General features: G+C 41.0%; 1 protein-coding gene across 3 annotated transcripts in view; it reads left to right on the plus strand.

Annotated features, from left to right (window-relative positions):
• Positions 1-27,671, plus strand: part of bcas3 (BCAS3 microtubule associated cell migration factor) — a 310,652-nt gene that overhangs the window by 169,196 nt on the left and 113,785 nt on the right. The window contains exon 24 of one of the 3 annotated variants that reach the window (XM_044031523.1): positions 6,680-6,913. The exons of the other annotated variants lie outside the window; for them this stretch is intronic. Coding sequence (XP_043887458.1) covers positions 6,680-6,690 — 11 coding nt within the window. The 3' untranslated portion in view covers positions 6,691-6,913. Of the gene's footprint in view, positions 1-6,679; positions 6,914-27,671 lie in introns of those variants that run through there. 3 annotated transcript variants of the gene reach the window in all.

Consider the following 27,671-nt stretch of genomic DNA (forward strand, 5'->3'; position numbering starts at 1 on the left):
GGGAACCAAACAAGACACAAATTCCCATTTTCTGCTTCTCTTGACTTCATCAAACTTTTGACTCCTTGTGGCAGAAATGATATACTGTGCCTTTAAAAATAATGTGTCAGTAATGATCTTCAACCTGTTTAACCGATGTTTTTTGTTGTCATGGTTAAGAGTAAAAAAGAAGCCTAATCACAGTCAGTAGATTTTAGTTGTGAGATTAGATTAGAGTCCATACATCCGCCCTTTCATCCCCTTGGGGGGGAAAAGGAAGATCACACAGTGTTAACCTGTTGTCATCCCTGTTATGCTTTTGAATAAACGTTTATTTTTTTTCATTCCCTCACTGGCTGTTTACCACACAGTGTTGTGCATACACACAGATGTAAAAGGACATGATCCGACCAGTCTGGATGGAGCGTCGTCTTAACAATATGCTATTGTTTATTTGTAGAAGTGAAACCCCATAATTCATCTGGACACCTTTTTTGCTTCATTGCAAACTGCAGTTTGAATGATTCTGACATAAAGATAAATCACAGTTGAATATTTCCCCTGAGGATTTTGTGCACATTTGACTCACTCACAGACAGTAATTTTTCCACCACTGTTATTTATTTTACATCTGTTTAATAAATTACTGGTGTTTTATTTTATGCCTCGGCAGCAGCAGTAATTCACTTCCTCTAACCTCATGCAGACTGTTTGTCCAGATTCTGATCCAGTGATTTTAGGTTACCGATATTATACTGATGTCTGTGAAGGAGTAGAAAGTGAAAACAAAAGGGAGATCACTGGCATATAAACTGATAAAGATGAGGGCTTTGTGCCTCTGCTCTGTGGGTTACATGTGCTTGTCTCTCATGAGCTGCACCGGGGACAGAACTTGAAGTGGTTCTTTACCCTTTTAAGACCAGTTCTGTCGTATGAGTTCTGCTGATTGTGCCTGTCTGTGAGCAGCAACTCAAAACATATCGGACAGGTTTGAATTAACTGTTGTGGGGATGCAGGGTATGTTCCAAAGAAGATGGGATTAGATTGACACTGAGTGAAATTTAGCAGCAGGTTTCGGGCTTGCTCTATTATTTTGTCATGGGATAAAACCAATTGTCAACCCACTGTAGTGTCATCTATTTAAGTTTTTATTTTATCCAGGTCTGTTTTTTTGTTTTTGTTTAAACCAGAGGTATCGATATTGGAACCAGACTGAGATTGTATCTTCTGCATGTTCAACTACACCTGCAACCATGCGCCGATGCCAAGCTGTCAATCACATGGTTTCAATGTCCCAGTACATGCTATGGTTTATGGTCGATTTGACTTAATAATGTCATTTACGAAATGGACATTGTGATGTATTTACATTTACATTTAACCAATGCTTTTATCTAAAGCGACTTACAAGAGAGGAGTAAGCTGCATTGAAGTGTTGGAAAAAACTCCACTCGATAGTGGACTGAGTGCTGCACGTGCAGAAGGAGATGACCTTGTGCATTATGTTGTTGTTGTTGTTGTTGTTTTGTATTGTCTCTATCTTCTGTTTTCTTTGCACTTGTATGTATGTATTCCTTTTTCTTTTGGTTTTAGAATGTAAGTAGTTATTATTATTAGAATTATTATAGTGCAGGGGAGGGACAGAAGATGCTCTTGAAAAAACCCCTGAAACTAGTGATTGAGACCATTAACTGCTCAGGAAAATGTCTACTGAGCAAATTCATTTTCTCATAAACTTACCAAAAAAACAACGCAGTTGCGATCACATGGCCGTTCAAGAGAATACAGGTTTCAAACTCTTCCACAGTGGCTTTACCTTATGGACACAGGGACTACATCTACTTTGAATCAGACCTTCTGCAAGTTTATATTAAATAAATATTTAAGTCATTATGTTAATAAGGCCATTCTATCAAGAAAACTACTTAAGCTGTACTGTATACCATATCAGTTATGAGATAAGTCTACTTCTGTCTGAGATTCTTAACCTCAGTACCATATAAACCCTAACCCTTTAAGTCTGACTTCATTACTTTTATGTATAAATATTTATCCCTACATTACACACAGTTACATCACTTAGCTCATGTGTAACACCGCTGCTGTGGAATGTGAGAGACACATTTGCATATTTTTATTTCTTTTTAGAACATCTCATTAGCAACAGTAAGCTGCACAGCTGTGAATGATCTGGAACAGTGAGGTGTGATCGCTCTCCTCACGACGCGTCCCGGAGAGATCACGACTTATGTACTGTATGTATATCAGACAAGAAGGAAACATGACATGACACGATATACTGCAGTAATAAACTACTACACTTGTGTCCTTATACGCGTCAAGCCGACGTTTACTAGTAAAACAGGATTCAGTGGTTAGTGGTTCACTAAAAGACGAGGAAGAGACTGACAGAACAAAGGCGTTGTGCGCTGTTTTGTCAGTGTCCCGAGAGGTTTCGGTGAACATACAGTAGAAGTTGTTTGTGTTATCATGGAACATTTGTTCAAACAGTCTCAACATATGAACATGTGGCTATTGAAATGTTTGGAAACCGTTCCCAGTGCACCTGTGGAATTCCAATTGAATTAATTGTTCCGTCATGGTTTTACAATCACTTCAACTTTTGCCGACTCTTGAGCTTCCATTGGGCTCGGCTGTAGCTGCTGCTTATGTTTCCTTTAAGTTAATATAACATGGATCCATTTCCAGCAGCTGATTAAACAGATTTATTTATTTTATTTTTTTTAAATGAGAGTAAGATTGTTTTTTTCTTAAGACATTTTTAACTTGCCCATTAAACCCAACATTTTTGACATCTGTAGCTAATGTCTTTTCAAAGACATTTATAGTCAGAGATTAATGATGAATTATTGATACAATGTGCGTGGACGGAGAACTGAGAGATCCAGGTTCCTGAAGCTAACTGAGCGTGACGCATATAGATCAATTTAACAGAGATAAGTACTGTTACGCTAAGACAACTCATCACTTGCTCTCATTAAACTTCTTCACCCACAAGTGTGACAGCGCTGGCTCGAATTAAGCAAAGGAAAGCTGCAATTCTGCTGGTTAAAAAACCCCACAAACACCTACTAACATATGGTTTTTGTCTGTGATGGGAATGAATGCAACCAGCTTTTACTCTTGGGTCAAATGACTCTGAAATAGACTCAATAGGCTCTGATTGGCAGTCATGTTAACACGAGATCCAGGTGAATGCAGTAAATTCATTGAACTGTTTTGTCGCAGAGTTTGCACCACTCTCTCAGCGTGACATTATGATGAGCACCGTTCCAGGAGTGATATAAAAATCTCTGAGTTCAAAAAAAGGTCAAAGCAGACTCTTACTGGCAGTCGGAAAGCATTCGCTGGCTTTTTGTTGTCGTGGATTTATCCATGTGTTTAAAGTCACAGCAGCTGGTTGATGAACAACATGAAGTGTGGAATCATTTTCTTGAAAGGATGATTGACAGTATGAGCTGACTAACATGAAATGTGCAATAAATTCAAAATCAGATAGTAAGTTTACTATCAAATGAATTATAGGTCACTGTTTACTGAGTAAAGGCCTTAACTGCACAAGCCGAGGTTAAGGTCCTCACCATGGCAACGTATGAATGTTTTAAATAATGCTACAGGTGTGTGACCTGAGAGGAAAGTGTCAAGTGTTTATTTTTTTCTGCCCAAAATACATCATTTATCTCACTCCAATGAGTATTAATCAGATTTCTTCAGATTGTTGCCAGGGATAATGAGCTGACCAGTATCTCGGATCTGCTGTGTCATCCATTGTTAATGCTAATAATGGCCACGTCATCAGAAATGATCCTTTACACGTCACCATCTGTAGTCAGACAATTATTATTTTACATCCAACTGCATTTGTCTTCTCTTTTTAAGCTTCAGGTCATGAATGAATTGCAAACCAGATGTTGACATTTTGAGCTGATTAGAAAGAGTGAAAAGGTTTCATATTGGTGACGTTCCATGTCATAATGGATTAGCCATTGAATGAGCGAGTCAGCTGGAAACTCTATTGAATTGAAGAAATTATGGAAGGATTTTATGACGGTGTGTGTACGTGCAGGTTTGTCAAAGTGTGACACGTGGATCCTTCCGTTTTAAAGGGAGTTCAGTGTTCAGGATGAGGATAGAGTCAGAGTTAGACGAGTAGTAGTTAAGGTTAGAATAAGTCTCCAGTGAAGAGCATGTGTGTGAGTGAGTCGGACACAGATGTGTTCTTTGGCTCTCTGCAGAAACAAAGGGAACATGTGCATCTGCACTTGTGTCTGATGTTGTCTTTAACAGTTTCCCTCTGAAGCCTTGTCAGACATGCCATACTACACACACACACACACACACACATAGAGAGACACAGAGCCTCAGTCTCATTGTTTCTCACACAGCAGGGCACAGGGTCGATTGCCAGTTGTGCAGCATTATCAGCCTCCCTCTGTTCACTTGTGTGTGTGCGTGCGCGCGCGTGCATGTGTGTGCGTGCGTGCGCAGACATGCGCTCAGCTGAGGGAGCTGGTTCACGGGCCGGTCAGAGCCGCCTTATTTCCTTTTAATTGACTTAAGATGGGCAAACAAGACCTCAGCGAGCACACGGTACCCATTACACTCACACACAAGGAACGCACAACGCCAAGATGCACACTAATGAAGCACACATACTGACACACACACAGCCACAATTGCTCCTGCGTGTGTTAGCTACTTTACAGTTCCATCACACTAAATGAGAGGGTTGTGTTTTCCCAGTCAGCGCTGCTGCTGCTGCTGCTGCTGCTGCTGCTGCTGCTGCTGCTGCTGCTGCTGCTTTCCAGCCGCCGACGTTCCTGCCAGAACTCATTCGCTGCATGTTGGAGATCTTTTCGAACACTGTCTCGCGGCATCGTTTCCACGGCGTTCAGTTACCTGTGTTTGAGATTGTCTTATTGTGTTGCAACAAGGGGAACGTGACTGCTCGTGACTGCTCGTGAGATGTTTTCATGTCTCCAGCACTGACACAGGTTTTCACAGCTGTGTGCTGGGGTTAGTTGAAAGTTAAAAACCCTGAAGAAGAAGAATAGATGCTATTTTTTTTCCATTTTTGTCCAAATAAAATGTGTCTTTGCAGGCAGCAGAATGTTTAACTCCATGACTTGACCTTTGACCAGCACAGGTCACAGGAGGGGGGGGTTAACGTCTGCAAAAGTAAACCCAGCTGTAGTTGTCAAAGCATCCTGTGAACCTCAAAATATTGTTTTACCCAATTATTCAGATAAGACGTTGAGTCTTTTTTGCACTGTCCCCAAGCTGCTGTGGTTACAACACAAACCAACACACTCAACTTTAGTTTCTCAATCCAATTTTTGCCAACAGTGAAAATAAACATTCACAGACTCATCAGTACCTCGTTTGAAACTGATGCTTTTTTAGTGGAATCCGAGTGTTTTGTCTTCTTTTCTTTTTCTTGATTTTTTTGCATTTCACTACCTATTTAAAGCTGACATAGGCAACTTTTAGCTTAAAACTACCACTATGATATTACAAATGATTGCAAAATGTAATTATGGTAGAAAAATAACACCATTTGCATCATGTTGATCCTGTTGAAACCTTGCTTTCACTATATTATTCTCTTTGACACTGCGATACACCAAAACTATTAAGGCAAAAACAACATATATGTTGTTCTGTGACCTAAACAAGGAAGAGAATAGCTTTTACCTCGTGTATTCATACATATATTTATATATATATGTATGTAGATCATGTTTTCCACACTAGAAGTGGAAAAAATGACGATCGCTCTGAGGAAAAGTACCTGTGTCTTCACTGGCATCTTGCTACTGCTGCGTTTTTACGACAGTGACCAAACAATGATACATCTGGAACCACTACGGACATGAAAGTTGTCTCTTGCCCCTTTAATAAACTCCGAGGATAAATTTCAGACGTGACGGTAACAGTAACGTGCCAGAATATTTACAGGTCAACGAGCAAAGAAATAAAATTAAAGATGAAACAGACACATTTCGGCTCAAACTTGTCATTATGATGTTAAACCTGTTTGCGCCGTGTAACGGTGATAAAAGAAAAACAACACCATCTGCATTTTTTATTCGTCCCTTACAAGTCTTGCTTTCACGATGCTAGTGTTTTTGTCACGGGATGTAGTTTCTAGATTTGATTGATAGGCTGCCGTGTTTTATATTTTTTCTTTTATATGTAAAAAGAAAGTGCATTTTCTTCATGTAAAATCTTGTAAAAAATACTGCAGTATTTGCAGGTACACAGGTACTTTTTCCTCAATGATTAAATCAGAAGAAAGTAGTTTGTTACCTCTTTAAACTTTTTGACAACCACATCAACACCTGCCGTCATAATAAAATGTACATTTAAAGGCATTTGTCCACCATGAGTTTGAGTTCTTAAAAACCTGGTTTATATATTTCCCATAATGCACCTTGAAGGCTTTTTTGTTGTATTAGGAGATTTATTAGGTGCAGTTAACAATGATAAAAGCCCACTACTACGACCTCACTGTGCTGTGATTGACTGCATGTCTCACTCCATCATTTGATCTCTACAACCACACGTCTGCATGCTGATGAAAAGCAAGTGCAATGTGCAAACAAAGGGACACAAATTATATTACATATAACGCCCTACATTTTTTGTTTTATTTTCATTTCCTGTTTGTCTCTTGCAGGTTATTCCTAAAAAACTGAAGTTCCTCGTCGTGAAAATTACCATTTCAGTTTAATTTTGCTCATTTTTTTTTTTTTTTTTATTGTTTATTTATTTACAAACACACTAATAATTTTCATTGCCCCTCCATCCAACCAGTCACCCCTCCCTCCCTCTCCTTCACTACCCAGTCATTGTTTTATCATTGGTGTGAGAGAGAGAGAAGAGGACAGGCGAGAGGAGGAGGAGGAGGAGGAGGAGGAGGAGGAGGAAGACAGGAAGATGGCCAGCTTTCTACTTGTCTGTCTTTCTGTTTGTCTGTCTGTTCATTTATGTCAAGGTTTGGCTTCAGAAAAACAAGTCATGCAAAACAACAGTCATTTTGCAGTATAGTAAAATTCTCAGTTGATCAACATCGAGCAATTAATGTATATGTTTATCAAGCCACACCCCTAGGAGGTGATTTTGGGAATGAGAGTTGTACAAAGTGCATGACTGCTGCAGCGGGTGTCTGTCGTTTACTCGACACTGGTTCAGGTTTTAGGCAAAACTTCAATGATGAATTTAGTTTTTGATAATATAGTGTAGAAAGAAGATAGAAGTGTAGAAGTAAAGTGTACATAAATGGACCGATGCTGTCATCTTTGCAAGTGGACATTTTATTTCCATTTTTGTCTTGCAGGAAAACTACTAAGAACATGTAGAGTTGTTTTCTCTGCATATTTTTTTTTGTTCACTTCTAACAATAATGACTTTAAGATTATTTTAAAGGCTCTTCTGATTATTAACCTTTAACCTTACCTTAGTGAATAACCTGTAACAACACTGAACATGGGGGTGATTAGACACCTTTCCCTTCATCACATCTCAAACTTAAGTGACACTAGTGTACAAAACAGTGTGTAACCTGTGTAAGAGCATTTCCTGTAGCTGTTCATATAGTTGGCTTCCTTCTCTTTTCTTTCATATATCGTAGCTCATGTGTGCTCTGAAGATGGTTATTAAAATATGTAATGACAAAAAGAATTTGATGCTATATCAGGTTTTGTTGCATGACCTCGTTAAATGTTCAGTGTGTAACATTAAGGGTAGTTAATTGTCAAAAATGTAATTAATAAACTGCCCATTAGTATGTTGGCATAAGTGCAAACTCACTTTTAAATGGTTTGTTTTGTGTTGCCTTAGAATAAACCTTTTATATGTACTTAGTTAAGTTAAGGGCCTTGCTTTTTGGAGGCTGCCAATCAAAGCATTCCATGTATGATCTATCCATGAATCCTTCAGACATACAGGAGATTTGAGCCGACTATTGTAACCACTATACTGGTCACAATTATACAATTAAAGGCGCAGTATGTAAGAACCGCTGACCTCTAATGTTGTAACAAACAAAAGACGCCTGCCTTGCCCATGAGTGTCAGGGAACTACATAGGCCTTTGCATACCAGAAAGAATTGTGGTATTTATTAACACATATTCAATGTTTTCTTGCCTATAAACATTTTTTAGTGGTTAGCACTGGACCTTTAATTTGATTTAGCGGAATTTTGCACTGTGAAATATTCCAGAAAAGTAAATAAACAAATAATTGAGTGTTATTTCCAGAGCTGAAATAGTTGCCTCATAAGAAAGAAGTCATCTTAGGCCTTTGTTTGCACTGAGTGGCTCAGCTGTCCCTTGTGTTCCAGTGCACTTTTTGTACGGAGCGTCGCACACAAACGCACACTGAGCAGCGTTTGCCCTGTAGGCAGTGAATCCATCACTTTATTACACATCCAGCTCAGGAGGAGAGGGAAACGAGGGTCACACTATGTGAGGAGGAAGTGCACAAGAGGTCCAGGCTGCATGCCATGTGTGCACACGCCTCCTCTAGTGTTTCCTTATTGCTCTCTGCACTCTCTACCATAGTTTTCTTCAATAGTTTATAGTCGTATACATCCAGTGCACAAAGACTATGCGTTGTAGACAGTTGGTACCTTTATCAAGTGATTCATTTAAGTGATTTAATCATTCATGTTTTTCATTGTGACATATTTCATACTGCACACTGAGGGGCCGTCCACTTGTAGTGTGGATGAATGTGGGCAAGAAACCAAGAAGCGTGGAGAGTGGGATCCTGTCATAGCTACGGCAATGACGTAGCCGTTGCTTCAGCCTCACAAAAAGGAGGTTCAATGTTTATTTCAGAGTGGATGAAGACCAGTTTGACCTACTTGATTGGCCCAAGTATCAAACCGTAACCCTGTAAGCCAGGATTATTCAATTACACAGTCAGTTTTACTGGGCCAGACATTTTCTGCAGCCAGTAAGCAGCAGGTGATGACAAATTTAAAACGTACATCAAAAAGTGCATTTCAGAAATAATACAAATATATTGTTCATGCCTGTCCTTGACACACCTCAAAGTGCGTAAAAAAACAGAATAAGAAGCAGTATAGGCATAAATAGGTAACAAGAGATTAAGAAATGTCATGTCCCAACTCTCAACATCATTTAATGTTAATTATGACTGATTATACATGTACTTTTGTTTCCTAAGATGATGTTTTATGCATGTAGTGTTCTTTTTTTCTTCTTCTTGTCTCAACTTTGAAGCTGTACGAATCAATATTTAATATTCTCAAACGTTCGATGTGTGATGTGAAAGGCGTCAGTGATGACAAAGACACCCACTCTGCACGTTCCCTCCACAGACTTTAAGTGTCATTGTAGTGTCATCGTTTCAGTTTTACCTCCTGTGCTTTCACTGATGAACTGATTATGAACTGATGAATGAACGGATCTACTTTCGAGAACATGAAAATGAATACTCATACTCAAAGCTCTTTGATGTTAGGTGCATGTTATATTGGAGTTACATATCTCCTTGGTTGGTAACATTAATTTATCAATTTAGAATATTATTCATGCTTTCAATGAGAAGCCATTATGAAGATTTAACACCCTCTGAATTTCAAACCTCATCAGTTGTTTTCATTGTTTTTTAAAATGACAAACATAAAAGGATTTAAATAAAGAGATAGTAGATGTAGATGTATTAATAATTGGGTGAGAATGCATATTTAACATTAAAATTAGTACGTCTTTACGCATTTTTCAGAACCTGTTTACCCATAATTCTATCTTAATCAAATCTACATTAAAATCCACGTCCCCCTGAGACTGTTTACATTTGTCCTCCATCCTGACCCTCCATCTCCCTTGATGCTAACCCTGCATGCTACATGGTCACAAACAGGAAATGTCCTCTCCACAGATATCAGATGGTGGTGATAATGATGCTCCTAGTTAGTTTTAGCTGAAATAAAAGCTGCACTTAGTGAACAACTATGTTGTTTGAATGTTTATCAGGGATGATGCACAACATGTAGAAGATACATATGTGTTTTAGCCACTCTGACAATGAACATAGATTATATAGATGGAAATGGAAACCTGTAATCTCATGAACTCCCAACAGGGGGCGACTCCACAGGTTGCAAAAAGAAGAAGAAGTTGTTTTGTCAATAGAGCACGATGTCCATTTTTTAAATTATTTTACTGTTTAGAAACAAGTAGATCATTGTTGTCACTTAAGTGTGATTGACAGTGGCAGCTCCGCCCCTCACTTCTTATAAAACTCTACCCTCTCTAAATCTAAAGATCTAAATGGTTTGTTGCCACTTGACTGTGATCTGCCAGGTGTGGAGCTAGAAGAGAGCAGTCAGAAGGTTGTCTTAGTTTACTCTCTTTCTTTTGTTATTGTTTTTTTTTTTTTTTTTTTTTTTTAAATTGGTTGTTCCTTTTCTGATTTTCCAAGTTTCTTCCTTGGGCCTTAGTTCCTCATTCCTGGTTTAGGCTCAGGTTTGTCTTAAAACGGTACTGAAGTCTGCATACGATCATTGTTTAACAACAACAGAGGAAAATAAGAGCATTTATTTTGTAGACTGACAATGGGGTGAAAGTAAAAGTGTTTGTGATGTTGCAGCTTACAAGAGCCCAATGATAAAATGACTGTGGGAAATTCAGTGGAACCCCAGTGTTTTCTAATGACAGCAAAACTGTAGCATTTCCAAACGTCTCTGTTCACAAGGCTCCAAAACAGTGTGGACGGCAGGTGTAACCGTCGCAGACGTGATGTCTTTTAAAACAAAAACAATAGAAAAGTAACAGTAATAAGAGATTTAAGGATTTCCATCACAGTCTGTTACAGTTGTTACATACTCTACATGTATAGTGCATGTTAGAGGTCTTGTTTGATGGGTTTCAACAACTGATACATTTATCCTTAAAGTTAAAGTTGTGTATTGTTTGTGTGTGCATGTACACAACCTCATTTGTAAATAAGCTGTTTTCCATTTGTACTGTTTCCAGTACAAGTCTCCATCATACTTGAAACAGTCTACTGTATGTTTTACCTTAAGCCGGGAGCTTTGAAGTGTGCGCCTGCACTTTTCAGACACTCCACACTCTTCCACCTTTTCTCAATTTCAGCTCATCCGAGCATCACGGGCGAATGTGTGTGTGTGTGTGTGTGTGTGTGTGAAGACAGAGGACAACCTCACATTGTGTATGTGTGAGTGAGAGAGCGACCGAGTCAACAATGGTGTTTGTGTGCTTGTGTGTTTTGTATTATTTATGCATTTGGATGAAGGAATGTTTGAAGCTGGTCTTTAGGGTCTGTGTTTAAACTAAATAAATAACTGCTTGCAGGATGTACACACACATACTCAACCAACAGAATTTTGTTTTCCACTCATTTATTACGGCATAGTTTGAATTTTTTATAAAATCTCCACCTAGTACAAATTTGCACTTTTTTATTGTCCTGGTAAAACTGTATCATGACTCTTTATATCTTAATATATCTGTCACTGCGTTGTAGGCTGAGGCCGGATTTTGTTTATCATCAATAATATCTTATTATTATTCCAACGTATCAGTCTGGATGTCATTTATGGACATAAAGAGCACAGCAATAATAAGGTTATGTTACATATTCTGTATTTCCAGTGACAGGTATAAGTTAAGACCTAACTCCTATAGATTGTTTAATTTATTAATGACCTAAACCTATTTCCTTGAAACATTTCAACATTTACCTTTGGAAATTTTGATTCACTGTCTTAACTTTTAAAAAAAGTTTGCTTGCTATTATTTACATTACATCACATGTCGCTGCCGGTTGCTTGTGATATAGCGTTTGGTGATAAACTATCATGTCCACTATCATTTACTGTACATTTTACATGTGCTTCTCATTTATAATTTGAAGCTGTAAGGAGGGAAGTTCCTGTGTGTCGCTCAGGAAAACATCTTTACAACACAGCGAGTAAAATACTGACTGATATTTTATCAGTATCTGACACCCAGTGACACCACAGCACCGTCTCCCCAAACTTACGTTTTCTCTCTGCTGATCTGTGCTCATAAGGGAGGTTCAGTATTTCTTTGCAATATATCACCAATAGTGACTTATAGCTCACTGTTTCAGTAGTATTTCAGGCACCAGGTGGTGGATGAAGTGAGGACATACTGGTGTGTTTTTATTCAATAAATGTTGTAACGCTATGATGGAAAACCATAATAATTTCGAAACCCTGACCAGGTGCTTCTCGTATCTAAACCAGGAAAAGTTCATCATAGACCATGTTTCCTCATTCAGTGCTCAATGGTCTGTATTTATAGAGCACTTCTAATCTTGATGACACTCAAAGTTGCTTGACACTACAGTTTTGCCATTCACAGGAGCAAAGTGGGGGGAGTGTTGCACAACACACATCAGGACTCAAACCCACAACCTTCACTGAGCCACTGTTGCCCTCCATGCGGTTAAACGCTATCATGTTGATGTGCTCATCTGTAGTCCTGTAATTTAATAATATCTTTTCAGTTCAGAAAATACATCATTTACGATTGAACCTTCGCTGGACGCGAACATGACTTTTAGTTTGGACACCAAGTGTCAGATTCTACAGACTTGGTTCAGGAGGCCTCAAAACCTTAGCCCTGTGGACACCCTGTGTCCCCGAGTTCACATTTCACAGTGTACAAGTTGGCACGGCTCTCCTCTCCCAATTTGAACCATTACTCTCCACTTTGTAATCAGCACCAACAATTATAACCTTGCAATGTGCCTCTGATTACTGTCCGGGTGTATTTTGGACTGTTCTGGGAATCCCGTGGAAAGGGAAAAAAAAAAAAAGAGCTGATACTGGTCCCAGCAGAACTGGAGGTTACACACATTTACAGTAACCCGGCCTGTGTGTGTTTGTGTGGGTTGCTGTTTCGTTTGAAGTGCTCATTCCCCCTAAATTACAGTGCTGCCATAATGAAGTATTACCATGCGATTCCAAGGCAGACCAGTACAAAGAGCGTGGAAGTGTGTGAGGCTGTGTGAGCGCTGGACGCTTGAGGTGAAAGTTCAAATGAAATGCCCGAGCATAAAGTGCTGCCCTGCCAAATTGTGTATGTGTCCACATGCGAGGCTGCTCTTGTGTGTGTGTGTGTGTGTTTTATGATGCAAGTAGAGAAAATAGCTGTTGTTCATGATGCGGCCCCGCTGTGCCAAAGCGAGTGTTGTTGTCTAACAGTGCGTATGACTCTGACTTGCAGTTGCGTGAGTGTCCTCCCAGTTGTGTTTCTAAATGTGTGGATGCACTATAGCCAGCTGTGACAAAGCACAGAGCTCACGCACGCACACACACACACACACACACACGTGGAGGTGCAGGCCACGTCTTTGGCTGCAGGCTGTGCTGGCCTCACCTACGGCCTCCCCCGTCTGCTGAATGTTGCATGAGGCCCAGCCGCCTCATGCATGTTGCATTAGCACAAACATGCCATCAGATGATATACATGCTGCACTGGCACCTGTACCCGCCTCCTCTTACAAGCTTCTAATTCATTTTTCACCAACACATGCAGTGGGACGGCTGTTTCAGGACAAGGAAGTAGACAGGGAATTCTTCTTCTTATTCTCTTGTTTGTTGGTGATGATGGATGTTGTTCTTTGTCATCTCCTTTTCTCTTCTCCACCTCTCAGGCTTACCGGGGTTAGTTAGATTATTTGTTTACTGTTGCTGCTGTGGTAAACTTCCCGTTAAAGACAAAGCATCTATTCAATGCTTCGCCTGCCCCTGTGTTGCTGCTGTATAGGCACAAATGCTCCCTTAGTCAGGTCTGGTAGTATTGCTTGCCAGAGCCTGTTTTTCAGTTTCAGTTTCAGTTTTCCTGATAATCCATCCGTCTTCCACCACTTTATCCTCCACATGAGGGTGCTGTGCCAATCTCAGCTGAGGGGCAAAGGCGGGGTCACATCCTGGGCAAGGTCGCCATAGAGACAAACAACCATCCACTCTCACTGTCACACCTACGGTCAATTTAGGGTCCAATCCACCTAATCCCCATATTGCATGTTTTTGGACTGTAGGAGGAAACCCACACACACACACACAGAGAACATGCAAACTCCATGCAGAAAGGCCCGGGTTCCGGCCAGGTCATGAACCCGGGTCGTCTTGCTGCAAAGGCAAACCATTACACCAACTGTGTTTCCCTGACAACGGTAATTACAATCATTTTTGGATGATGGTGCCCTCATAGGGCCAAACGTCCACTCAATGCTTTATTCAGACACATTTGGACGGTGGTGACAGACAGCTGTTGAAGCTACTCGAGCTGTCTTGCCTGCAGCTGCGTCCTCATGGCAAACAAGGTGCTGATAGTAGCCATGCTGTCGCTGTCGCTGCTATCAGCTACCATCTCTTGCTCCTAGACAGTGACCTATCTCGCTTCTGCGTTACAGCTATCACGCTAGTAGCAGTGAGGCCAGGCGCCCCTTTAGCAAGTCTCCCCCGCAATGCAGAGTCTCCTAAATGAAAACCATTCCCCCTCTGCCTTGCTTCCCGAGCTCTGCTCCGCTCTGCTCAGGGACAGGAGCCGTGGGGTCAGCAGCTGGTGGAGGATATGGCAATTGTTTATGAAAAAATGCTTTCTCAAGCCCACCAAAAACACACATTCTGGAGGAGGGGGGTGGCGGGGGGAGAAGACCCCATGCCCCTGAACAGCCAACAGCTGGGAAGGGTTGGGAGTAGCCTGGAGGCTGGCAAGTCGTCCCCTCCCCGGTCCAGATGGGGGAGGTTAGGCTGAGGCTATAGCTGCAGCCTTCCCCTCCCCGCTCACCCCTCCACTTCCCAAACTTCCCATTCCCATTAAGGGGAGGCTGAAGATTGCGGAGGAAGGGAAAGGAGGAAGAAAAGCAAAAGAGCATGACTGCTCTGTTTTTCACCCCCAACCCTCCCTCCGTCTTCAGCCTAATCAAATAAAGCAGGAAGCTTCCGAGACGGAAGAGGAGTGTTTATTGATATTTGCGTGCGCTCCTTCACCCCCTGTCCTGTCCCTGCTGCTTATTTTCTGTCCAGCACTTAAAAAAAAAATCTGATATTGTCAGTACTTTTGGCTCACCTTCATCAATAACTGAATGTTTGAACACTACAAAAAGGAAAAGGGCTTAGGTTTCTTTCAGCTTCTTACAATATACCATTATCTTAAATTGAGCCTCTGGGAAATTACACACCAGCTTGACATCTGTTGCAAAATGCATATGACCAGTCCATTTATTGTAATAAGAGGGTGTCGTATGAAATGAAATGGCCTTAAATAAGAATTGATGACCCTCTCCATCTATATCATTGGTCGGTCATAGAGGCTTGCATGCTGCTCCTACTGGAGCCAAGAACAGCCTGTTGAGAGTATTGTGTTACCGCTGCTTACCTTTTAGTGCTTAAAAAGTTGTAATATCATCTTTAAGTAGCTCACAGATTCAACGCAAAAGTGTCCTTTAAGTGGAAAGCTGCCGAGGTCAGGATGGAGCTCCTAATGCAGATCTTATGGAAAACACTTTAAGAGAAAGTCACCCATCATCTGGTGCCACATCACGCAACACAGTCCTCTGTGTTTAATAGCAGCACAAGTCCTCATTTGGAATTGAAAATGATTAGCCCCATACTTAGCTGTTTGTCTTCCGTGTCGTAACTGTTTGACCAATGTTGGAATAATAAACATTGTGGTAACGCGTTGAACCCGAGCCAAACCCCCAACACTTCCGTCGAGCACAGACTCCGGCAAGTTTCAAACTTTAACAAGGCCACGTAAAAACCCAAGAATAACCGCGGGGTAGTTTTACAGATGTCAAAATCATCTGCACAAGCATCGGAAAGGAAACTGGATTCATTTTTAAATCTTCATATTTTTTCACACTCTTTATTGTTGTGCTTCGTGGTGTTGAAGCAGATTGTAGGTTAGGATTCCAAAATAGAAGTCGTTTTTTTGGGGGGGGTTTTTTCCGACTCCAGCATCCAGTAGCTTTCTTTTCAACCCTTGTAAAACTAGTTTGGCAGCGCTTAGAGGATCTGATGATTGAATGGCACGGCGGTGAGAAGTTGCCTTGAGTAACAAAGGGAAACTTTTTCGTAAACTGCCACTGTGAGAGCCTGTCTTGTTATTTTCAATGGTCCTTTTGTTAGAGGTCATTGAGAGGCGACCGCTTCATTTCCCCTCAAGCCATCCATGTGTGTGTGTTTGCACGTGCTGCTGCTCTCTGACATATCACTCGTCGTGCCTTTGTGTGTGTGTGTGGATGTGTGAGTGTTTTTTTGCAAGAGGGCAGTAATCCAAGCTTATACCTGCAACCCTGTGGGCCTGCCGACTTCTTCTTAAAGGTCAAAACTCATGACCTCTGGGGTCCTGAGCAGATCAGCACAGGGGGTGCTGTTGTCCTGCTCCTGCAACCATCCCAAAATACTGTGTGTCACTGCAATACATACATGCACTTATTATGGGGATGTTGACAAACAGGAAAAACACATGGACATACATTTTATTATAAAATATGTTTTTCAAGAACTGTTCTGAGCATCACGATCTATCCATAAACCGTTGATGTGTGAAAAAGATTCTCGACGAAGGTCCAGATGGAGCGTAGCCTCTATTGTTGGATTATTAATCTGCAATGCTGAGCAACAGCAGTCTTCCAACGCACCTGCATCTAAGTTATTTGGATGTGGGAATACTGTGTTCAACAACTTTTACTTTCTAAATACACCATGTCCATGCCTACAGGGCACTTTGTCCTTGTCAGTTGTGCTTAAGGTAGGATCACACACGCTCTCCTCTCTGTGAAGCATTTGAAGATTCTCGTATCACAGCAGCAGCTGTTCACTCAGAGTCGGGTCAGATTTCTGGCTGTGATTCCAAAAAGAAAAGATGGGGATTGGATTTAGTCGATAACGATACTGATTTTGATGCTGCTTATCGATATTGATTCGTTAGGTATAATTTGATGCTGAGGACACCTGAACACAGAGGTGAGGTGTAATTCTTAACTCACCACCAGGGGGCAAGCTATTCTGATTAAAGCAATGACTCCTCTAAATTTGTACAGCTGTGAGTGTTGGAAGAGTTTATTCTATTCTATTCTTCAGTGTTTGCTTCTTTTTCTCTCTTGGGATCTTTTTTGTCTTTCTGATCCTAATGATTTAGTCACTTAATCGTCTCACACTTATTATGATTATGTGGGTGTGTCGAAATTCACCTCCAAATTATTAAAAAAAAAACCATCTCACGTTATTGTTGGCCAAAGGTCTTACAGGGGAAGAAAACATGTGAATTGAATGATAAGGGGAGGAGTCATGTACTGTCAGGGAGATGAGATGTAAGGAAGGAAATGATACAGGAAAGTGGAGGAGATTGAAGACAGAAGGAAGAATAGATGAAGCAGTGGGAAATACAGGGATAAATGAAAATAAATGATGTTGTAAATGTGGTGATGCTTTTGTATGCACACACACACACACACTCGTCCTAGGGAAAAATATTTGTAGGATGTAATTGTGAGGTAATGGAGGTTGATCGGGAAGAGGTGACAGGTGAAAGGTCATGGGCAATGGCCTCAGTCCACAATTGTGTGTGTGTGTGTGTGTGTGTGAGAGCGAGAGAATAGCAAAGTCTATCAGTTTTTTTGTTAAGGGTCACTGCTGTTTTTTTAGGAATAAACATTTGCATCTCCAGCTGCAAATGCATTCGCGCACACACACGGAGAGGGAAAAAATGGTTTTGCAATTTGGGCATCACTTCATATTAACTTGAACCAGTCTCTCCTTAACCCCAGCTGTGTGTCACTGCTACTACGACACACACACACAGCCACACAGGTGTAATTTAAGCCCTCCAGGTCTCCCCCGAAGCCCGCTCTCCTACGATCCCGTCACCCATTAACATGTGTAAGAGTGACAAGGTCTCACCTTTAATGAGGAAAGCCAGGCCGCCCTGCGAGTCCATTAGCCTTCAGCCATGTTGAATTAGACACAGCACAGGCCAGCACTTTCTTCCACTGCCATCCAACACTCAGCGCTCTGCTCTTTTACATTCTGGAGCTGGCTGGTGCCGTCCTGGTAAACCCAGCTGCCAGTTAGGAGGTTAGGAACTCCTTTTTGGTCATTTTTGTTCCCAGAATTTTCGAAATACAGTAATCATACGTTTTATTTTGAGAACTATGTAAAATAGTTATTAATATTTGAGAGTCTTGTTAGCAGCTTATTGTGATGTGTTGTAAAACCAGCTGTCAGTGACGTCATTGATTGGAAATCTGTGTTCAATAGCTTTATATGCTGGCAGCGATCACTCATCGAGAATGGTTGCCCAATGACAGAATTTGTTACTCGTCCCTTTATCGCTAAGTTTATGTGTGGTTGTAACTATGGCAACGGAGGTATTTTAACCTTGAAGAAGCACTTATGTATTCCGTAACCTGACCAAGTAGTGATTTCACCTAAATCTCATCAAGACTCGTACTTACACTTGACAGCGTGTTTATTATTGTAACCATGACAACAAAGGTCAACAAATCACCGGTCATCTAGTTTGGAAGTGTTGCACTAGCAGCAATGTTCCAACTTAACATTTAAAAACTTTGTTTTTTTAAAGAAAGTGATTTTAAAAGTAATTTCAAAGTAGTATAGCAAATGAAAAAAATAAAAAACACAGAAATCTATAATTTGTCTAGGATGTACATTGTTGGAGAATCAGGTCATACATTATTTAACAAATGCTTTAACCACACATAAAATTAAAATGTCACAAGTAACATGAAGCAATTTCACAGCACTGCAAAGTTAAATCCATTAAATTAAAGTCTGCTGAGTGGGAGCACAGACTGTCTGTATTGGCAACATACTGTAGATGATCATTTGACTTTCCGAGGCTGAGGCAGCCCGTTGCTCAGAATGTGAATCATGGTTTAGACCCAAAACTCAGATTAAAAGTCCAGACAGGAATCATGAGGTTTGCCAGTGGCAAAGACAGAGAGACTGCTAAATGAGACAAAATTAATTAATGTTTGTTATCACTTGGGATCATAGTCAATCATGTCTTCTCGGAAATTCTATTTCCAAACCCCCTTTAGAAAAAGGAAAGGAGCAGCCTTTCTTACTTTATTTCCACTTGAACAAATATCGCACTCATGGTTGACTTTGTGAAAGAGTGAGCGTTGTCTCCTGTACTAAAAGTAAATATTTAACCGTGACATCTTGATAGCAGCAGCTTCTTTGTTTTTGCCACACACAGTTAAATTATTAGGATATAATCAGAGATGAGACTCACATATTCTCCCAGCACCATAGTCATTAGTGATCAGCTGACATCTACAAGATAATAATAACCATGTTGTAGCACTGTAGCGCTGCAGCACTGGGTAATAATCCAATCATGGGAATTATATCAATCAACTGCGATATGACAAAAGTTGAATATACAGCATATCAACTTAATATTTATATTTAACTTTATTTACGGCAAACATCAATCTTTAATCATCTGACTCTTACCATAAATAGTTCATTAATGTTGACTTAATATAACTGTTTTTGGCCGTAGCATCTCGCCTTGTGTTCTCAAACTGTGGTATGTGTAGCACCAGTGGTACGCATGTTTCCTCTGGTGGAAAATCAGAAATACTGTTTATACCAGGGTATGTGATGGGAGTGGAGCTGAGGAAGTTTGACCGCAGTGCGTAGAAAAGAATGATAATATATTAAATAATGATATTTAGAGTCCCCTTATCTCTCGCTCCATCTCAGTTTGATTTCATTATACCAGTGTGTGAAGTATATGTGAGGAAGAGGAGGATGACGAGAGAGTAAATGACCTTATTGGGAATAAATCTTCATGATTTACTTAGTTTGTCTATCCGTACCTCAATTGGGCTTAGTCCTTTACATATTTCCTGGAGCTGTACTTGCTTTGACATTTTTGCTTAAATAATAATAAAAATAATAATAAACAAGTTTATGACACACTGTTCAATATTGGTTTTCAACTCTCCTCTCCTGTGACTCCTACAAAACCAGTGTGTGATGACTTACCACTGAGGAGATGAACTTCTCACATGGTTTCATTCCAGCAGCTGTTCAGATTATTATGACAGAAATGTAATGCACATTTTTGTGAATCAGAACTTTGTTTTTCTTCTTCCCTGACCAGTTAATCATCTCATGCCGCTCCGTTTTTGTCTTGTGACCCTTGGAGGGAAGCAGCAGGCCAGACTAACTACCATCATATCAGTGCTGTGTGTTGTGACTTGTGCAGATAGGGAAGCAGAGCTGAGAGACTGAGCCAAGCGACGCTCACAAAACATCTTGTTGTGCAATTCAGCTGTTTATCATACAACGGAGACTGAAGCATAACTTCTCATGACAGTCGTCGAAGCAAATCCCATTTAAATTTAAAATCTGACGTGACCTCACTTTGCTTTACCTCGTCACTCCTTCCTGAAAGTATTCACTTACACATACTTTTGAACTGAAGTAAACATTTCAAATGTGCAGTGTAGAGCATCTGTGGTGAAATATTTGTCATAAGCAGGAGCACAGTGACATGACGCCCCACACCCAGACTTCTGCTAATCTTAAATACAAACAACCTGTGCGATTTAAAGCTGAAAAATGCTGTGTGAGATACTTGAGAAATAGACTTAAGCAGGTGTACTGTAGCTCAGCTCCAACTGTTCTCTGTGGGATGGCACAGAATAGTGAGCTTGACGGTGATTGGACAAATGTGGCAAAAACGTCACTTCCACGGAAGCTCAGCTTCTCTTGGAGTCAATGGAGCGGTGGGTGGGTGTTTTGATTGACAGCGTTGCAGAAACATACACAACAGTGGAGCCTTTTCTGCCTCAGTCCTGTGTGGACTTTGTGAGGGAAGTTTGTAGACAAATAGCTGGTCGTTTTGTGTTATTTGCTTGGTGATGTAGCCCATTTTCATTTGTACAAATACACTATAAATAAAAACACTATAATAGCATTTCACTTCAGACATAATTATCGCGTTTCCTTGTTATAGCTTGTTTGCAGAATTTATGTATAAATAACTGGGCCTGAAATGAGCTTCCCCTGTTTCAAAGACCAGTGTTGATATGTCAGTAGCACAAACAACCCCTATTCAAATAACCTAAACTATCCTTTTAAGCTGAAGTGTTGTCTATTTCAAAAGATAAGAACTTTCTTTTCATTAAATGAACAAGCATACTCTCACTCTCCCCTTAGAGAAAAGATAATTGGATAAGTAGCAGTTACGGCTGCTTCTTCTGCACAACAGCACTTGGATAAAAGGTGTTTTTAGGTCTGATTGCAGGAAAGTTTCTGTCTGAGCTAACCAAGAATTGTCCCAGTTGGCAGAGAAGAACCCATGAACACAGAGGTAGAATCTCCGTTTAAAGGAGTGTCCAGTTGTCTTGGTCAGTGAGACAAACGGGGTCAAAATACCAGAGGGTCAGTCCAATCCGCAGGCTAAAATCCAGGGGTTAAAAACGGGAAAGGGGTCAGATCAGGCATGACTAATGACGTAGTAAATGCTGGAGAGCTTGGAGTACAATGTGTGGTGATATATATTCAGAAGACCCATTGAGGGCAAGATCTAAAATGACAGGAGTGTTAGCGAAACAGCAATACAGCAATAAAAAGTTATGGATCTATTGTGAACTGTACCACTGGATGCTCAAATCCAAGGTCAATAAGAAGTGTTAACATTGTGTCGTATGTGAGTATATGATTTTTAATTATCATTATTTAATAGTAAGGCAAATCATGCAAGTGTGTATGTGCGTGTGTGTGTGTGTGTGACTGTGAATCAGGCTGTAAACAGACACCTATGAGCAGCTGGACACTTGGCTCCGGTACAGCTCCCTCACAGAGAGGAGAGGAACTGTTGACCTCCACACACACACACACACACACACACACACGCACCAAGTATGCATCCAACAAGCGGTGTACATCGCCACACACGGACACACAAACATCCATAAACACACAGATCCACTTGACAGCACACTCTCACACAAACACATTTCCCTCCGCTCCCACAGGAGACAGACGCTGCCATGTTTACTGCCTCGCCGGAAACTTTCACAGGAAGGAGCAAGAGACCAGCACCTATCATTCCCTATCTCTCTCTCTCTCTCTCTCTCTCTCTGTCTCCCACTGCTCTCTTCCGAACCCCTTTTTTCTTTTTTTCCTTTTTAAATCGGACATCTCTACATCAACACTTGGGTCAGTTTATTTGTCCAAGGCAACAGCTCAGCAACTTTTATTGCTCCCCGAATCTAAATCGGGGGGTTGGGGAAGGGGACAAATTTCCGGATGAACACGCCAGTGGACACACTCAGGAGAATGTAAACCGGGCGCTGAGCATAAGTGATAACAAATAAGAGATGTGCTCTCGCTGTGGGCCGTACACTCCAAATGTTTTTGTTTTTACTCTGAAGGACACAGAGGAGTCTGGCTGGAGCTTCAGCCAGGAAAACACTCCAGAAGCTTCCAAACACTGTCGTCCACTGTCTCTCCTTCAAGAGGCAGCTTGTCCTGGCCTTCACAAACCAGAACAGGCTTTTTCCTTCCTTCCTTCTCTCTCTCTCTCTCTCTCTCTCTCTCTCTCGATTGGGGTAATTCAGTGGATCTGATGATTCACTGTGAAGAGAGCAGGGAGAATAGCGTGGTTCTTTGGGGACCAAACAACAAACAGCAAATAATAACTGTAGTTGTATAAATGAATTGGCCCTTGAAACATCTGTATTTAAATCTGTTCCTCGTATTCAAAGGGCAACAATTCCAGGGTAAAGGAAAACGTTGACCGTATAAGATAAAACAGTGTCACAGTGGACATAATGGAAAAGTAATTTAAGTCGGTTATGGAATATTGTTGCTTAACTAGCTGCTGTTTGGCCAACAATGTGCACCGCTTTTTTATTATAAAAATGTTTTTCCTATTCGATGAGTCATTATAAGATGATTATAACAATGGTCCAAGCGTACGCCGTTTATAGTCCTTGTCGAAAAATTCATAATTGAGGAATACAAATGTCTCTTGTGAAAACAGAAAAAAAGTAGATGATGTCTTCCACTTCACCTCCATTATCAGTCTATTCATGTGTGACCTTGTGTTCTTTCCTGCTAATATGGGTCTAAACCACTGCAGCAGCTGTGTTTCGGCTTCTCTTCAGTCTCATACTGATGCTTGCGCACACTCTTGTATCGTCTTGACGTGTCTCCGTCTGGTTTCTGCCACTGCCAGCTTTACAGGCACGTCTTCGTGTGATGCATCTAGAGGTCGGCCGATTCATTATTTTAGCTGATTCATCAGCTTTGATGGGACATTTTTACCTGACGTGGAAATGCGGATCACTGCTCTGCGGCCTCATACAGTTCCTGCAGCCTTCACTGGTATCGGTGTGCAATGACGCCAACGACGCAGGCTCAGAGAAACAGCTCAGGGCAGACTGTCCCTCATGCACGTCACATCTGTTGTGTCTTTTGAAAACATTTCTCAATGATCCTTGTTAATGAAGTCAGGCTGTGGTTTGGTCCTGGCAGGTTAGCACATCTCAAACCAAGCACACCGAGCATGTGATAGATATTATATCTAAAACATTATCCACTTAGTCATTTTTACTGTATTTTATTAGAGTTTCTCATTTGTATCATGAATACACTCATTGTATCACAACCTTATAATCCAATAAAATACACAATAAATCAATAAAAAAACAGATAAAGGAGCACATTTATATTATTGATTAGATTGTGAATCTAAATCTTACTGTGCAGTTACGCCCTCTTCTCCTTGGCCATTTTCTAGTGTTAAGTTTAATCCACCAATGTGTTATTACAATTTACAGTTACACACAGATTGGGATTAAAGTGGTCATAATCTAATCAGCAATGGCAGATTTATTGTTCCTGTTAGTCATGAGCATGTGTCACCAGAAAACACCTACATTTCCCACAACAACTAGTATCTGTTATTTATTGATTTATTATGAAACATCCAGTTTATAATGCAGTAGATCTTAAGGCCGGCCACCGATAACCCTGAAAATGACATTTAAACTCTTTATAGTGTGTTTTAAAATATACATTTAATACACTGTGACTCATTTGCTGTTATCGTTCGCTCTAAATATTTTTCATTGCTAATTTTTCATGCCTCCTAATGCTCGTAATCCATCACATTACAGAATGCGAGTAATCCTACCCCAAGTGCTAACTGATGGACAACAGCCTTTCGTGCGACTTGTTGGACAGTAAATATTTGCACCCTGGGGCTGATGCACAGTGATGAGCCTTGAACTTTTAGCTCTCCCACACTGGGCTTCAGGGCCAGAGCCAGGGAGGGAGGGAGTGGTGAGTGCTGGGTTCCGCCACACATGGCTGAATACGTAAAAAAGAAATATTCTTTGGACAATGCGATTGTTTTCATATTATGCACACAATAAGCACAAAGGTCTGTATCATTACCTGCTTCGTGGTTATTTCATTAGTTTTTCTAGGAGTTCTCATTTAGTAATTGACCTATACCTAAGCCCCGCCCCCTTATTCATGCGCACGTCATTACATTAGCCTGACGTAGCAGATTTTTGCACTTAAAAGGCAATACTGCAGTGCTGTCACTAAATACACCGCACTCCTCTGTTAAATATTGAGATTTTAGACATTTCCTTTGCTAAATGTTGGATATTTATATTAAGTTTTTTTAACTGATCTACGGCTAAGCATTGTTCGGTTTGATTCTTGGTCATGACTCTTGGTGGGCGGCAGTCTGTTGATGTCACATTTAGCTCACTTGTACTTCTTCACCAGAGCAGGTACTAGAAGAAGCACCAGGTACCAGGTACTGTTACACAAATCAACAGGAACATTGTTTTTTTTTGGGAATGAATCATTTCCGATAACTTTTAAATTTAAATGATATTTCTTTAGCAATGATTATAACTACATTTATTTATCTGTACAGTACATAAACTTCTCCAAGCACTTGCTTGTTCCTCATTTTGATGAAAGTGAAAGTGCATATTCTCTTATCCTTCATGCGCTTACATTGAACTTGACGTGTAAGAACAACAGTGTCTAGTGACAGTACTGTACATAGATTCACTCACTGCTGCCTCTCCTTTTGTGTGAACCACTGGTCTGGCAGTGTTGTGGGGGTGCTCCAGGGCCAGGGTGAACTTCCTGTTAAGGTGTAAGGGATAAACAAAGAGATGGATGCTGGGAAAGGGCGCGGCAATGTGAGGAGATGAGAGTCTGAGCCCAGCTTAGACATCCTCCTGACATCCCTACCGGCTATCATATTCTCCATAGCCTTAACGCAAAACACTCTCTCTCGCACACACTTTTTTTTTTTCCTCACTCCCCTCCGTGTCCCTTGTTCCAACCCTGAGCGCTGCTTTTATGGAGAGCAGCTATCGGACCACTTGTAAAAGCCTCTATCCCTTCCATTCTCTCTGGCATCAGCGTGCATCAAAAGCAGAGGCTGTTTAACAGCACTGCGGGTCACTGCCGGTCACTGCAACGGACAGTCTGGCTGGGTGTGGAAGTTCATACTACCCTTTTCTTTTTTTTTTAACATACAGCTCTCATATGGGGTGGAGCAATATTATGAAGTTCGTTCATGACTGTCATTGTTTGAAAAGTGGTTGTCCAGACACTTCTCAAGGCTAATTGTTGTCTGTGTGTATGCAGTGTAACACTAGAGAATGAACTTTGTGACAGAGCCAAAAGTGTTAATCAGTCTTACTGTAATCTCTCCCATGGTTTTAGGAAAGTCATATTGCAACATCTTTTCTGGGAGACCAGGCTGAAAAATGTCAATTTGTTTATTTACTGTTTGAGGATTCAGTCAATACAGATGTTCCTGACCATGCTGTTTACATTTCCTTTACATGTTTACAAACACTTACACATATAAGCATTCGCCGGGGTCTCTGCACACATTAGAAAGAAAAGAAAAATCAGAGTTAAGAAATTATCAAAATAAACAAATAAAATAAAAAGGAAAGATCTGTGATAATTTATATCACATTTTATTATAGTATAGTTTAGCAACTTGTTGGGGATCTCAGCAACAGAAATGACAGTGTCTTATATCCACATTCACTTTAAAGTCATAGTGTCTTATGATGGCCTAAATGCTACAGAAGCAGGTCCTGACCCTTGGTATACGTCTAGAGAAAGTGTCTTATCTCTGTTGGTGCTATAATGACAGAAAAACTATATATCTGCCTTAAAATGGTGTGTTATAATAAATAATTTGGGTTTATTATTGTTATTATTTTTAATTCTTTCTTTTGAGTCATCTATCCCCATGTTCATTCATTGTCAACTCAAACTAATCATGGAATTGCTTTCCTTCTCTTTTCCATGTGGTGTGGTCTTCGTGCTCTGGTTTCGTGGTGATACAGGTGAGTCCCTTTACTCTCAGCTTTATTACAATAGACCACACAGTTCTCTCTGTCGCTCTCTTTCATAGCCCCTCCCCAGTTTCTGTGTCAAGACCTCAACACTCCTGCCATGAGACCCTCCATTCTGTCCCGACACCCTGTCATTATTTTAATCAAAAGCAATTACCACCACTCTGTGGACAATTGGATTTTGTTGACTGCCCTTTTTTTGTTACCCCCTGTCCCTGCCCCTGTCTGCCCCCCCAGCCCACCACAACACACATACGCAATAATTGTCCTAGACAAGAATTAAATGTTTAAAAATCAAGCAGGCATGTGGGCTTGAGAAGATGGGGAGGGTCAGCGATTGAAAACACACATTGTACTTAGGGAGGGGGTGTTGTGTCGTTTGCAGGGGTGAAGAATTTGATTGAAGTGTTAAGAAGACTTGTGTTTGGCTGGTCCAGAGTGTATCAACCAGGCGTTCTTTTGGTTGGGAAGTGGGCGAGGCTGGGGGTAGAGGGTTAAAAGACCGTGTGAGGCTTGTGTGGGATGAGGTGTTGAACTGACCGTCTTTTGTGCAGAGTGTCAAAAACAGATGCTGTCGCAAAACCCCGGCCTGCCTTTGTCCTCGCTCCTCCCTCTGTATTTAAATGACTGCCAAATATGATTTCAGATCATTCCAGAATGAAAAGGAAGATCGGTAAAGGGCAGAGGGTGGTTGTGTCTGTGTTTGTGTGTGTGAAGGGAAAAGAGGGGGTTCAGCTGCTGAATAGCCTCCTGTGTTGTATTCAGCAGGCTGTGCCCCCCAGGATGGGGGAAGGAGACAGGGGATAAAGACTGTAAGTGTTCTGAAGATGTGACCACCGCACCACCGCTTCTTTTGCCTTGAGGGCACTAGGAAAGACTTCACAGATCTATCATCTGCCAGACACCGACCCCGACACCACCCCAACACACACACACACACACAGAACATCCCTGTTCTTCTCCACAGAAATCCTCAGGATTTCTTCTTGTAACTTTAGGTGACCTCCACCCCAGACCAGACACCAATAACCCAGCAGATCCCTCAGCAACCCCCTCCCAGTGTGAGAGGACTTAGCCAGTGTCTCACAAACTTATGACTCGCCTTCAGGTAGACGGCAAGTATGTTTAACAGAGGAAAGGTCAAGTTAAAAGCCAACGAGGAGTGAGAGGATGTTTGCCCCACACAATGTATGTGAACAAGAAGGCAATATACGCAAGACACACCAACAGGGTG

Source organism: Solea senegalensis, linkage group LG8 (genome assembly GCF_019176455.1).
Source record: "Solea senegalensis isolate Sse05_10M linkage group LG8, IFAPA_SoseM_1, whole genome shotgun sequence".
Lineage (NCBI taxonomy): Eukaryota > Metazoa > Chordata > Actinopteri > Pleuronectiformes > Soleidae > Solea > Solea senegalensis.